General features: G+C 32.7%; 1 protein-coding gene across 1 annotated transcript; it reads right to left on the bottom strand.

Moving 5' to 3' along the window:
• Positions 1-5,611: 5,611 nt before the first annotated feature.
• Positions 5,612-12,548, bottom strand: LOC106109105. Its single transcript, XM_013290508.1, has 9 exons — positions 12,532-12,548; positions 12,302-12,384; positions 11,548-12,058; positions 10,050-10,158; positions 8,902-8,984; positions 7,710-7,846; positions 7,140-7,320; positions 6,095-6,246; positions 5,612-5,709 (listed from the first exon to the last, which is right to left on the bottom strand). Exons 1-9 carry the CDS (start codon positions 12,546-12,548, stop codon positions 5,612-5,614), a joined length of 1,371 nt encoding a protein of 456 aa, XP_013145962.1.
• Between the last annotated feature and the right edge of the window lie 897 nt (positions 12,549-13,445).

The raw sequence follows: 13,445 nt of genomic DNA, 5'->3' as shown, positions 1-13,445 counted from the left end.
TAAAGCGATTTAGTTGAGTCTGCCGCTTAATCATTCTAGAGAGATTTAACTGATCTTAGACGTTTCTCTTAATTTGAGTGTCCAACTTTCGAGTAGGAATTATTTTAAAAGTTTAAACTGTAATAAATTATCAAATATTCATGATAACAATTAAATAATTAAAATTAAAAATTACATACATCTACAGTACATGTCACGTCTGTTTATAAAATGGTTGAAAGTCTTTGTTTTACGAAGTAGACATACGATTATAAGAATAGGCGCCACTCAAAATCAAGGTAACTATAACTCTTGTTAAAAAAAATTATAGAAATGAGCGAATAATACCATTAAGTGGTAAATAACTCAGCATCAACAAGTGTTTCTGAAGAATCATGGCAGATTGCCATAAAATAAGACATAAAATCTTTCATTTTATTTGTGTAAGTGACAATATCCACCAAGTAAAGTGCGTACACTAACACTATGAACGTGTACACAAAATCAATTCTATTCTTTTCAGCATAAATTTGAAATTACAGAGTTAATTTTGCATACCAATCGTATGATGCCAACAGACTATGAGAGGATAATATTAAGACTATAGTTTTGAGTACACTAAATTGTATAAATTTTACACAGCTTAAGTTGATATGTGAAACCTAATTGAATGAACACACAGTATCTTTTTCTCTTACTTTGATTTCTTCTTTCTTTCTTTCTTCGATATGTTTTTTTTTTTAATTTTTTCTTTATGTGTGTTACGGCATAACTCCGCCGCTAGTGGACCGATTTTGATAATTCATTTTTTATCCGAAAGGTAATGCTTGCAGGTAGGTCCCATTTTTTTGTTTGATTTTTGGAGTCAAAGACTACGACGTAGTTAAATAGTTTAGCTCAAAATCGCGCGACGAAATTTCGGGTCATTTTTGCTTTCTTTGCTTATGTCTGTGTCAAAACAAACGTATCACTAGATTTATTTTACTCGTTTAGATTGGTAAATGGGTTGTTAAGTGTGTGCTGATATAAACATTACAGGTGTATGTAACCATTACACAAAGATAACGACAATATTATGCTTACAAATTTCCTTAACACGACGCAGAAACTGGTAATAGAACACTTAATGCAAATTGTTGCCATTATCTTAGAGTGTTGATCGTAATTGGCTATGAACGCTTACACGGAATATGGAACGGATAAAGGAATGGGAATGACACTTCAAATCACACGAAACAAACAAATGAAAATCTTTAGTTCATTATTTTTTAAAGTACAAAGTTCCAAACAGATGAACGACAACCTTAATAACCGAAATAAGCTAGTAAGTTTCAGATTCGTTAGGCTTAATGAACAGGTACACTATGAACGTAAAAGTTTCCCATTCATGTACATCTTAGAAAATGTGAAGGAGGCCTTGCGAAAGTCACTCTTTAAAAAATGCAAAAGAAAGTCAATGTATGAAAAAGGACGTACAAATAATGTTAAAGTACGTAAACTTAGGAGCATATCTATATTTTTGACCGACTTTCCAAAAGAAGTAGATACTCAATTCGTCTGTATATTTTTTTGTTCGTAACGTGGTTTAAAGATATTTACTATGCACTAGTTTAGTTAGTAATTACTCCATGGATGCTATTTTTAAGTAATAGTTTTTGGGCTTCTAAAGTTAACATGATCCTCTTATTTCATTATTTAATCTAAGGATAAAAAGTTAGAAAATTCTAACTGTCGTTTGTAAGCCTATCTAAAAATGAAAAGATTTAAAATCCGTAGCACCAAATGCTTTATTAGAGGCAAGTCATATAATTAAGGAAAGTTTGCGGCAATTTAAATTGTTCCCAGCCCCAACTTGTGCATACTTTTATACCAAGTTCAAATTAGATAAGTTGAAAAGGAATGACTTAAGTGTTTTCGCGTTAAGTAAAAAATTTAAGAATAAAAACAATGTTTTGGCAACGAATGTAAGATTATGCAAAATATAAAAAATTTACCCTTTACCTGACAGTGACAGTTTTTAAATACGTGTGAAAAATGTAAAAAAAGGTACTCTCTACTGAAAATTGTTCTAAGAAACAATATTTATAACGCCTATAATAGAACCCATAAAGTGAAAAATAATTGGATTCCTGCCAGACGACATTTTCTCATATAACGTCACGGAAAGAAAAATTGACGGGAGAAAGAACAGGGAAACAAGAGACGTAGCTACGAAGAGAAAATAAATGTTATTTTACACAACAAATTAAAACTTTTTAAAACCATTTAAGACATCTCGTTCATTTTCCAAAGATTATTCATCTTTAGGTTAATGACAAATGTTTAAAAAGAAGGCTGCTGGGAATGAACCCTACAATATTCTAAATGTACTTTCTTTTTTTATTCTACTGAAAAATTAAGGAAATTTTTATTTAGTATATAATGAAAAATCAAATTTAAATACATTGATACACTAAGAATGGAAAGGGGACTTACATTTAGCGGGGATAGGACTCATAGATAGAGGAAAAAAACCCTCTTTCTGTGCGTGCCCTCCGTTTTATTAAGACAACACAAAAGCGAACATCTATGTTCGGCTGTCTCTTAGATATTGTGAGGAATCCGGTACCCGCTTACTCCTTTATCACCTTATAACATTAAAAAGAAACAAAAAAGAGAACGAAATACGCTTTTATCAAAGCCATTGAGTATAAAAACTCGTTGTTGATTTATATTTTCCAAATCGGCAAACGAAATTGGACAGCATATTTTCAAGCGATAAAAGTTTTTGATGTGGATTTATAACTGCGTTGTATTCGATTACTTCTGACATATTACCACTCGACGACTTGCGTTTGGAATTATCTGGTCATATGAAAAAATCTCTTCTTTTCAACACTGTTGTAATATACCAGTTAGAGTATAATTTATTTAGAGGTACTAGTTGAAAATGACTAACTTTCATTGATCATAAGTTACTTTTGAAAGCAGGAATCAGTTTCCCAAAATTAAAAACGTAACAACTCTTACATATGTTACATGCAATTCTTCAAATTGTAATACTATATTCGACATAAAAGTAAGTTAAAAAAAATTGTACAGCACTGTCGAATATTCCTTAGAGAAATCATATTTTCAGCTTCGTGAAATTTCCAATATTTTACCTAAAAGGAATGGAAAAAATGTGACTAAAACACATTTATCAAGTTGTCATTAACAGACATGTCACCGGAGACTGAATTATTTTTACACTTTTTTCATAATTTACAAATAACTAAATATTACATACATATGCAAGGAAAATACATTTATAGAGACTTTTACCTTTCTCGATATTATGGTAAAGAATAATAAAACTCTTTTACATTGTATAACATTTTACCTGACTTGTTTACGTTATTTTCACAGAGAGAGAAAGAGAAAGACAGAGACACAATCAACATTTCCGTTATACATTAACAAGTCAACATTTATTGTTAAACTCTCTTACTCTGAATTAGATCGGTCCCTCGCCGAGCCTATGTAGATCCTTACATCTGCAGAGCTTTGTACACATATTATTCACTTCTTAATGAGTTTTCTGATTAAATATTAAAACAAGTTGCAAATTGTTCCAGTGGGACGCATCCGTGCAGCGGGCAAATCGTTTTGTTTTACGTTTATGAAAACAAAATTACTTCGTTTATGAAAAAAAAATTACTTTAAAAATACAACGGGTCACAATAAAACTTACAACTTTGGGAAATGGCCACTCTTGTATTTCATACTAGCTGTTGCCTGCGACTTCATTAACGCAAAATTAAGATAAAAAGAAGCATGTAATAAGTCTATGTTAGCTACCCTTCAGTGATAGTCGTTTCATAGATTACCCGGAAGAAACGCGGCTTGCGGACAGACAGACAAAATAAATTTAAATGCGATTTTCGTCATCAGCAACGCAAATATATCAACTTCCTGAAATCTGCAGTGTTTCTTTTTATGTTACAAACAGACAATCCAATTTTATTATATGTAAAGATAGGATATGATGTTTTAACAACATACTGACTAAACATACTTAAACCACGGTATTTTGTCATTATGATATCAACTTAATCCTCTTTTTGATATCTAAATGCTATAGATTTTCTTTTACCGCTAGCAAAAATATCGTGTTAGTTTGATTTATTTTCAAACGTGATGTTTGAAATTGGGCAATACATTACTCTTTCCTACGATGGTTTGATGTTGATATATGCCAAAAATTATTACGTTTTCTGAATTTACGTGTATCGCTATACAATTTATTGTTATATTATAAGCTGGTGTACACCTTTGACTGAACTATCGCATAACTGTTGTGCGATTGTCTATTGTTTCGCAGTCAATTCAACTGTTTAGTTACACAACTAAAAATCGGGTAGTGTGCGCACCTCCACTTAAGCTTTTTGGTAGTAAAGCGCGACTTAAACGTAATGAAATGTAATGCGATAGTTTCGCAAAGTAATAGAATTCGCAAAATAATTGAGATTTAAATCCATTAACCGATAGAATAGAAATAGTGGTAAAATATTAAGGATTGCTTAGAAGACGCTGTCAATGTATCCAAGATTGCCTTTCGTTATGTCCAAAGTTTCGTATATATGGATTAACAAAAATACTCAACTGTTTCCTTGCATTGTTACGTTACAAATGAAGTCTTTTGTAAAGAGGATTCCAACGGCTTATCCAAATACACCTCTAACAACTACGAAGGTGCAATAAATTGAATAACTCACCTTCTAACCAACAACTTTCTTACAACATTAGTCAGAATTAGGGCCTGTCTCACCAAATTGGAAATTGTCTGATAACAATCCAATGTGTAAAATATGGAAATATCGGATTTTGTTCCTTTATCTGACAATTTTAACTCTATCTGAGTCTATCAGCCAGTGGTAGGACAGGCACTTAGTGTTGAATTGTAATCATGTCGAGTCCAGTAACAGTTAAAGTCTAAGTGACATTCTCGAACTGCTTCCAGTAACTTCGATTGTAACTACTAAAGCTAGGATTTCTAACTAATGTCAAAGTAAGTTGAAACGTCAAGCATTTCATTTTAATTATAACTTGGAGCAGAATATTTAAAAGACGACATACTATATATGTTTAAAATGTTTTGATAATAAATGCGAGATTTTTTTATAAAAGTACTTTTTGTCAGCGTCATAAATTATCCTAAAGTGTCTCTAAAAGTCTTTAATATTTTATAAGCCACAAACACGAGAATGCTTTTTTAAAATCCACTTGTAATGTTGATGCGTGTTAGATTCATCCGCTAGAGGCAATGTCAAATTTAAATCTTTGTTTCAATGGAAAAAATTATGAAAATCAGAAAAAGTTCTTACTATATTTATTTCTAAAGCATCTAATCATCCTCACACTCAACGACTCTTGATTAAATTGATTCGGATTTTTTATTAAAAAAATGTGTTTTACATACTTATATCGGGTTAAATATTTCTTACAGATAGTTTTAGGATCCTTTTTATACAGATGTAATGACTGCCAAATGTATATTCTGAATAAACTCTTGTTAATATGTTAACTTGAAATATAAGGTTCAAATAAAACTAATTTTGTATATATGAACAGTTTATTGATATTAAAATTGTATTTATCATAATACTTAACATTAATTGTATAAAATGGCGCACAGCGCTAACGTAAAAATTACAATTCCAGGAATCAAACATGTTCCCCTCCCCTGGTGTAGTTCTGCCAAGCTTTCCCCTGGAACAGAAATATATCTTCACAAAAGATAATTAGCTAGTAATAAAATTATGTATGGCCGTAGAACAAAAACAATATTTGTTTGAAAATATTACTAGCTTTCGCCCGCGACTCCGTCCTCCAGGAATTATGAAAGAAAACAAAAGTACGTAGCCTATGAGTTTTTCCAGGCCATTCTCTACATCTATTTCAAATGTCATCATCATCCGGTCAGGAGTGTAGACTACAAACTCTAATAAACAAACATCCATCCATCTATCTGTACTTTCGCATTTATAATATAGTAAGTAAGATTTAAACAAACCTTATTTAATAAGGCGATTTCTTTAAAGAAATTTTAGGGAAAGACATGAAAAAGGATCATTATGATGATCTGGTTGATCACCTTTGATGATGTGTAAGATGACGGTAGCGGGAGGAGGCGCTGGCGGCGGAGCGCGCGCCACACTGCACGAGTAGCGGCCGGCGTCATCCGCGCGCACGCGGGCCACGCGCAACACAGAATTCGCACCATTAGCGCCAAACTCCGTGCGAACACTGAACACGCATAAAAATTTACATTTAACCATGTATTTACGTATTAAAATAGTGTTTGAGCGTTCTGAAAAAAGCTTATGCAAAGTTTAAGTTTATCTTTCTTTTCTTAACAAATTTTACGTAACTTAAATTCAATTATAAAAGTGTAAACATAGTAACTTAATTAAGTACAGAAATGTAAACTTATGAAATATGGTAATGTTTTAGTTGTTAAGAGTCCAATATTATACGCCCTTGTGTGGGCAACGTTCCTGGGATTAAAAACAAACAATGGAGTGTACTTCATAACACCCGTGGGGTGCGGTCCACCTGATACAAAGAAAAGATAAATATCCAAACAAAAGAAAGCAATAATGATTTCCATTTAAATGGGTATAGAAAAAGGAAAGCTGGATTGCATACCCTAGGGATGGCTATTCATAGATGAAAAGTAGGTTACGAGATAGGTGGGAGGAAACAAGTCAATTTTGTATTGTATATTTGTTTTAAAATATCGGATAAATTGCTTATTAAAAAAAGTTACTATTTATCATAAGTATTTATATGTGTATTATAAGTATTTAGATTTACTGGGGAATCAACCTATTATTAATAAAGAGGTATTATTTGTTTCGTATAGAGGCAGAGGGATACGGAATTTTTTACAAATGTCATCTCATAAAATAGAATTAATAAAATTAATAATAATTAAAAAATATAATTTTGTATGGTTTCATGCGATACTTAATTTTTTTTTAATTTTTTTTTGTTGTTAAAAGGTAACTGAAAGGGAAGGCATTGGCTCCTTAAACACAGGAATTCCTAGTTAAGGAGCCAAAGCAATATTGATCCTTCAATCAATGATTGACAATAAAGAATCTTCATTATATTATTATTAAAAGAAGAAAACAAACCTTATGCCACCTCTAGTAGTGTCATCGTTTAGTAGATACTCCCTCCGGTACCAGAGCAGCGAGGGTCCGCCTTCCATACGAAGACCGCGCACCTCGCACCGCAGCGCCACCGTACTCCCAAGCTCGCAAACTTGCTCTGTTACTGACGCACCCGCACCATCCACGATGCGAACTGATACCTCTACACAAAAGTATACCTTCAGGTCAGGACAGTAGGTTTCCATACCTCCACTAAAAAGTATGCATTTATTTCCCTATCCCCAGTTGTATGTATATCAAATGACTCAGGCCATTTACTCTCACGATTTAAATCAGAAAAAAATAAATTTTCTTAGTTCTTAGCTAGACGTATTGTATTTTGCATTGTCAATTCGATATTGGTCCATTTTCAGTCCTCAGCTCATGACCCTTAGGTCTTATATGGCCTATGTGCATTTGAAAAGATGGGTTATATGCCTATCAATTTACCTACATAGGCTTTACATAGATAAGTAGATATGTAGATATAATAAACATAGCTTAAGTTTTTCTTACATGAATTATATGAATCGTTATTGTTATCAAACATACCTGGCACTAATAATGTGACGCGCGCAGTCCGAGGCGGGTGGGCAGATAATTGACAGTCGTAATGAGCGGCGTCAGTTGGACGAACCTCTCGCACCTCCAGACGCCAAATATCGGGAGGGATAAAGCGGGCGGAATATCTAGGAGGATAATTGATTTTAAGCAAGCAAGTTTGCATGAATAGAAGTTTGTTACTAGATATCTCCAAAACAACTAAAGTAATCTCTCTGATTTGATACAGATTTCGATCATAGCGGGACAGCTCATAGGCTACTTACTATGCCTTTTTTTTTTCTCCGTGCACGAAGAAGCGGACAAAGACTAGTCAATAGATAAAGATTGCTTAGTGTACGTAAATTGTAATTCTATTGTAAAAGAATTAGGGCCAAGATACACAGAAAACTACAAGTAGTTGACGTGCTGTGGTGTATGGCCATCCTTAAATTATTCAGATTAACTAATCGACAATTTAACTATAAAGTATAGTATTTGTGTAAGAAATTATTATGTTCCGTATAACGTATATTCATCCGAATTCAATTAAATTACATATGGTTCGTTTGTGGCATTTATTTCGTTAAGCATATTCAAAATTAAAGTCTCCTTTACTGAACGCATTAGTCTCGGATTAAATGAGTGAAATATGTAAATGACGTATTCCATCCTTTTAATTCCGGGTCGGGAATGTCTGAGCCCATTAAGTCCTCGACGTTCTTTTTATAAGGGTAAATGCAGTAAAAAATAAAATAAAAAAACCTTATAAAACACCCCAAAAGATAACGTTCCAAAATGTACTTTCTTGACAACTGAATAAACAATGTTATGACCTGCTCAAAGTTGCCGTGACAAGTTCAACTGCCCTTAATATTACGATAGGGTCCGTTTTCTTGAGTCCATTTTATTTATTCGGGACAGACGGGATCAATTTTATTTTCATGGTAAATGCCACAAAAAGTAACAAGAACTTATATTCTTAGTTTAAATTTAATATAAACGTTTGTATTTTTATGCAGGTCACACATAATTAGCGTAACCGTTACACACGTTATGGGGTGAGCATGAATGGCGAATACCGTCATAACCTAACATGTGTAGCCTAAATTATTGTAATGTTACTTTTAAACTAATTACATGATAAAAAATTACCTGTAACTATAGCTTTATTATTTTTATTCTAATGTTATAACAAACTCACCTTTTATCAGCTGTATATAGTTGAGTGCCAGTTGTTAAGAGCTCCATCGGCTCTTCGTCATTTTTTCGCCGCACCCAGGATACCTAATAAAATATTGATAATTTTTAAACATTAAGGCCCTGTCCCACAACTGGTTAATAGAGGCTCAGGTAGCTTAAGTGACGTCACTGTGAGATAAATCCGATATTTCCATCACTTATTTTACTAATTGTTATCAGACAATTTACAATTTGGTAGGACTGACACTTAACTTTTGCAGATAAACTATGGTATTTTTCTAAGTAAATTTCTTTCCTTTTTTATTAGTAAGAGTAATTTATCAAAAAAATAATCAAACCGCGATTTGAAGTACATTTTACGAGTATATAGTGCGGAAAATACGCCGACCTACATTACTGTAGGCAGATTATTCGCATACTCTATGCAGTGTAATGTATATTTATTGACTTCATAACGATTCCAGCGTTTATTAGTGCATCTTGATTATATTTATTATAGTACTGCGGAAGAGCGGGCTTTTAGCGTGTCTATTAATTTTCCTGTTTGCATACATCACAAATTATAATAGATTTTAATTATTAATCAGCATTGCACAACGTAAATAATTAAAAGCATAAAAATACTATTTCTAACCTAACAGTGAGTGGGATAGAGGATAAAAGTTTGTATTGCGTAGGAAGCCCCACCTACACACGTCTTCATCCGATTCATCACTTTAGATATCTTGCGACACTTTGCTATTTTAAGTCCAGTATATTTTTATACAAAAATCTTGGACAGAGAATCAAATTACATGAAATTAATTGTTACTCGCAACTTCTTCCGCGTATTTATATGTTACTCACAGATAAATTACCTTTATAACGGTGAAAGAATTTTTGAAATCGGCCCAGTAGTTTTTGAGTTATTTCAAAATATAGAAACGTACAGATCTTTCCTCTTTATAATATTAGTATACATAAAGTAAGTCTGATACAGCTGCCAATATGTCGTATTCCTCCATAGTTAAAAAGAGATATATTTCTTGAATAATTAATTCAACCATTAAGTTAATTCTCAAGACTAAGTTGGTATAACAATGTAAATTAATGAAGTGAAAATAATTTAATCTCGTAAGGCGAACGGCACAATAAATCTACATTCATTACCAGTTTATCGTGTAGCGCATCCACTTTGCAGTCGAGGTGCGCGGTGGAGCCAACTAGCGCCTCCATTTCTGGCGCGGCCGCCGCGTAGATACTGTTTCCGTTGCCCGGCCTGAAACGTCAGCATTGTTTATTTGTTTGTTCAAGACCTTAACTTATTTCCAATTACATTTTTATAATTCAAACTAAATTACGTAACCTATTACTCTTACTTTTGAAATCTTGAATGACATTTAAACAAATGACAGCGTCTTATAACCAGTTATTCAAATACATTTCACCATTCGTTAATGTTTTTGGTTCGATAAATTGATGAAATGCGTTTCTGAACTACGTAACTTGAGTTTTACTTCTTTGAAATTTAATCTAACCTAACACTAATAATTAACTAGGTTATGATAAATTAAATAGAAATTTTAGCAACACAGCATTAATAATGAGTTTGTTCTTAAACTCCTAATTTAGTTAGAATTTTGACATCTATCAAATTGTAAGCGGGTCTCACGAAACGAAGTGTTAAAGATTCGTTTTATTATTCGGTCGTTAGTAGTAGACTATAAAACATTCTCGTGTTAGCTGTTCAAAGTCTGAATTAAACGCACCATATGCTATTACTAAGCCGTTATCGGATATCTCGTAAATCAGCTCATGAAACTCCAATTAACAAATTAACTGGCTGGTTCCGGCGTCAGGGATTACACTCAAGTTGCTCCTCCAACTAAAGACGAACACCCAGCTTACAGACTTATACAAGCTTAAGTTATAAACTTCTAGGCTTTGCCTGCGGAACACGGATAAATTTCACTATTACTCGATAATAAAAGTGGCTAACTTATATACTGATATCTCGTCTTTGTAACATCCTAAGGCTTAAACACGGTATTTATAGAATTGTTATTTATTACACAACATACGATGCAATATTGAAAAGACATTAAAATATGTAACAACATATTTAATTATAAGGCTATGCTTAAACTCCAAATTCCATTAAATTTTTGACATCTGTTAGATTCTAAGAGCGGGGACACAGCTTGACTAAACTATCGCAAAGCTGTTGGACGATTATCGATTGTCGTTTGTTTCACAGCCAATTCAACACACACACAAAAAACAACTAAAAATCGTGTAATCTGCGCACTCTATAAACTCATAGAAAACAATGCGTGACTAAAAAAAACTTGTAATAGGAAGAAAATATGAAAGTATGTGTTATATATATATATATATAAATAGAAAAAGAATACAAAAAAAAATAATAAAAAAAAATACAAGGTAAAAAACTAGAAAAAAAAACTACAAAGATAACAAGGTTGCTGCAAAAAACATAGCACAGGAAATAAAGAAAAAGAAATGCGGGACTACACAGTTACGCGATAGTTTAGTGAAGGGTATCCACGCTCTAACAGTACCTACGAAGAGAAGTGATATATTCGTTTCAGTATTCGACCATAATAATATTGAAGCCGTTGAGTTATAGTTAAATGATTAATTTACTTACTTTTCATTCCTATGTTGATGTGTATTTGAATAAGTGTCGAATATATAGTTTAAGAGTGGCGCATTGGACCCAACTTCTCCTATTTTACGTCGTCTTTCCATCACTGGCGTGTTTATCATTGGTACAGCCGTAGCAGCATAATATCCGTTATTAAGAAAATCTTCTGTTCGTGTTTCATTAACTCGCCTTTTCCTGAATTTCTTATGATCTTTAGTGATATTAACTTCGTGTGCAGCTTCCGTGTGTTTGTTTGCAGTAAATTGTGAAGGTAAGGAATCGTTAAAGCAGCATTTAACCTGTTTATCGCTCGGTGGAGAATGTTCAAGTTGGTTATAGGACTTAAGAGTTGGTATAATGTCGAGATTAGAAAAGTTTGTGTTAGCAAGGAGTTTAGTCTGATTATGCGAATCCGGGCCACGGTACAGCATTTGATAAAGTTGGTTTATTGTTGGCTGCGAGCCTGCTTCGCGTGTTTCCTTCAAAATTGTTAATGTCGCGTCGGCCTCGGTCCCTAGGAGAGATAAGTACTTTAGTAATGTACGTAGTTTTCCATATTTATTTCATTATTTACTGACAGCTGCTAATTTAATAAAGTATTATGTATTCTTAAACTTAAGCATTGATCAATTTATTTATTTTGTATTATAAAACCAAAACATATCGTGTTAATTAGACATACTTTAACCAGCTTGAAGTTATTTATATCATAATTAATATAGAATTTAATTAGAAGTTTCGCATAAAGGTAAGTTACCTCGAGTCGGCAGAACAGATAGTGCGCCCAACAATAGAGCCGCGGTGGCTGACGCGCACATTGCTTCTACATTGCTGAAGGCGCTGAAACAAAATACTTCATCAACATCTCCCCTACCTTATCCTATTCCTGTAGGGTCGGCGCACCGAGTTTTCGTTCTCGAAATAACAATATCATCTCAGTCACCACTCCCTTATTCTACACTCATAACTAATGTCCTTAATACATACGATTCATCCCTCCTCATAACATGCCCGTGTTAACTTTTACTCCTTAATTTCTCAACTACTACTATTCTCAAACATTTTTATTTGGATTCCTAAATCAAGGACTTTTTTACTTAATTATGAACGAATTTTTGTTCAACCATAAAAATTATGCTTAATTAGGGATGTATTGTAATCTATAAAGAACAAAATATTAAACTGTAAAAGGTCATACATATGTGTTCATGTTACATATTTCGTAAATCATGAATTGTACGTTGTCATTCTCATATATTCAAAGTCTTGCAAGCTAGTTCCACATTTTCATGAAATGGTATAAAATGCTCACTTGACACTTTCAAACTTTCGTACAAGAATAACTTGACTGCAATTTTACGCCAGCGCCAATGAAAATCTTGAATCTTAAGTGCTTATTCGCAAAATAGTTTAAACTCTTTGTGATGTTACGAGTATAATATGGTTGTGAGTAATTTAATATACTCAGAAATATTGCAGTATGATAATATCAAGAATTAACAATCAAACCGTCTTTTACATTTTACAACGATTATGTTAAAAAATAATTTTTTTGAACAAATTTTGAATGGACATGAGCGTGCAATGCTTAGTTCCCTTTTTAATTGTTAAACTTTTATAAGCTTATCTAAATAATCTTTAAAAAGTTCCAAATAGGACAATAAAATATTTTTTTTATAACATAAGGCGGCAAACGAGTGAGCGGTCACCAGAATCCGCTAAACAATATTTAAACTATCTTTTATTAAAAATGATTTCATTATTCGCTAAGTAAACTTATTTAATTTTTTTCTATATTATCAAGATTAATCAATTCTCAATTTGACCGCCATTACAGATTCGTACTTAAAGCAATTAAGCGCTTTCGGTCGCTTCATAGACAAAATGTCAGAAGCAGAACG

Source organism: Papilio polytes, unplaced genomic scaffold (assembly GCF_000836215.1).
Source record: "Papilio polytes unplaced genomic scaffold, Ppol_1.0 DF821289.1, whole genome shotgun sequence".
Classification (NCBI taxonomy): Eukaryota; Metazoa; Arthropoda; class Insecta; order Lepidoptera; family Papilionidae; genus Papilio; species Papilio polytes.
Note: the sequence above shows the minus strand (reverse complement) of the source record. Positions and strands in the feature narration are given on the sequence as shown.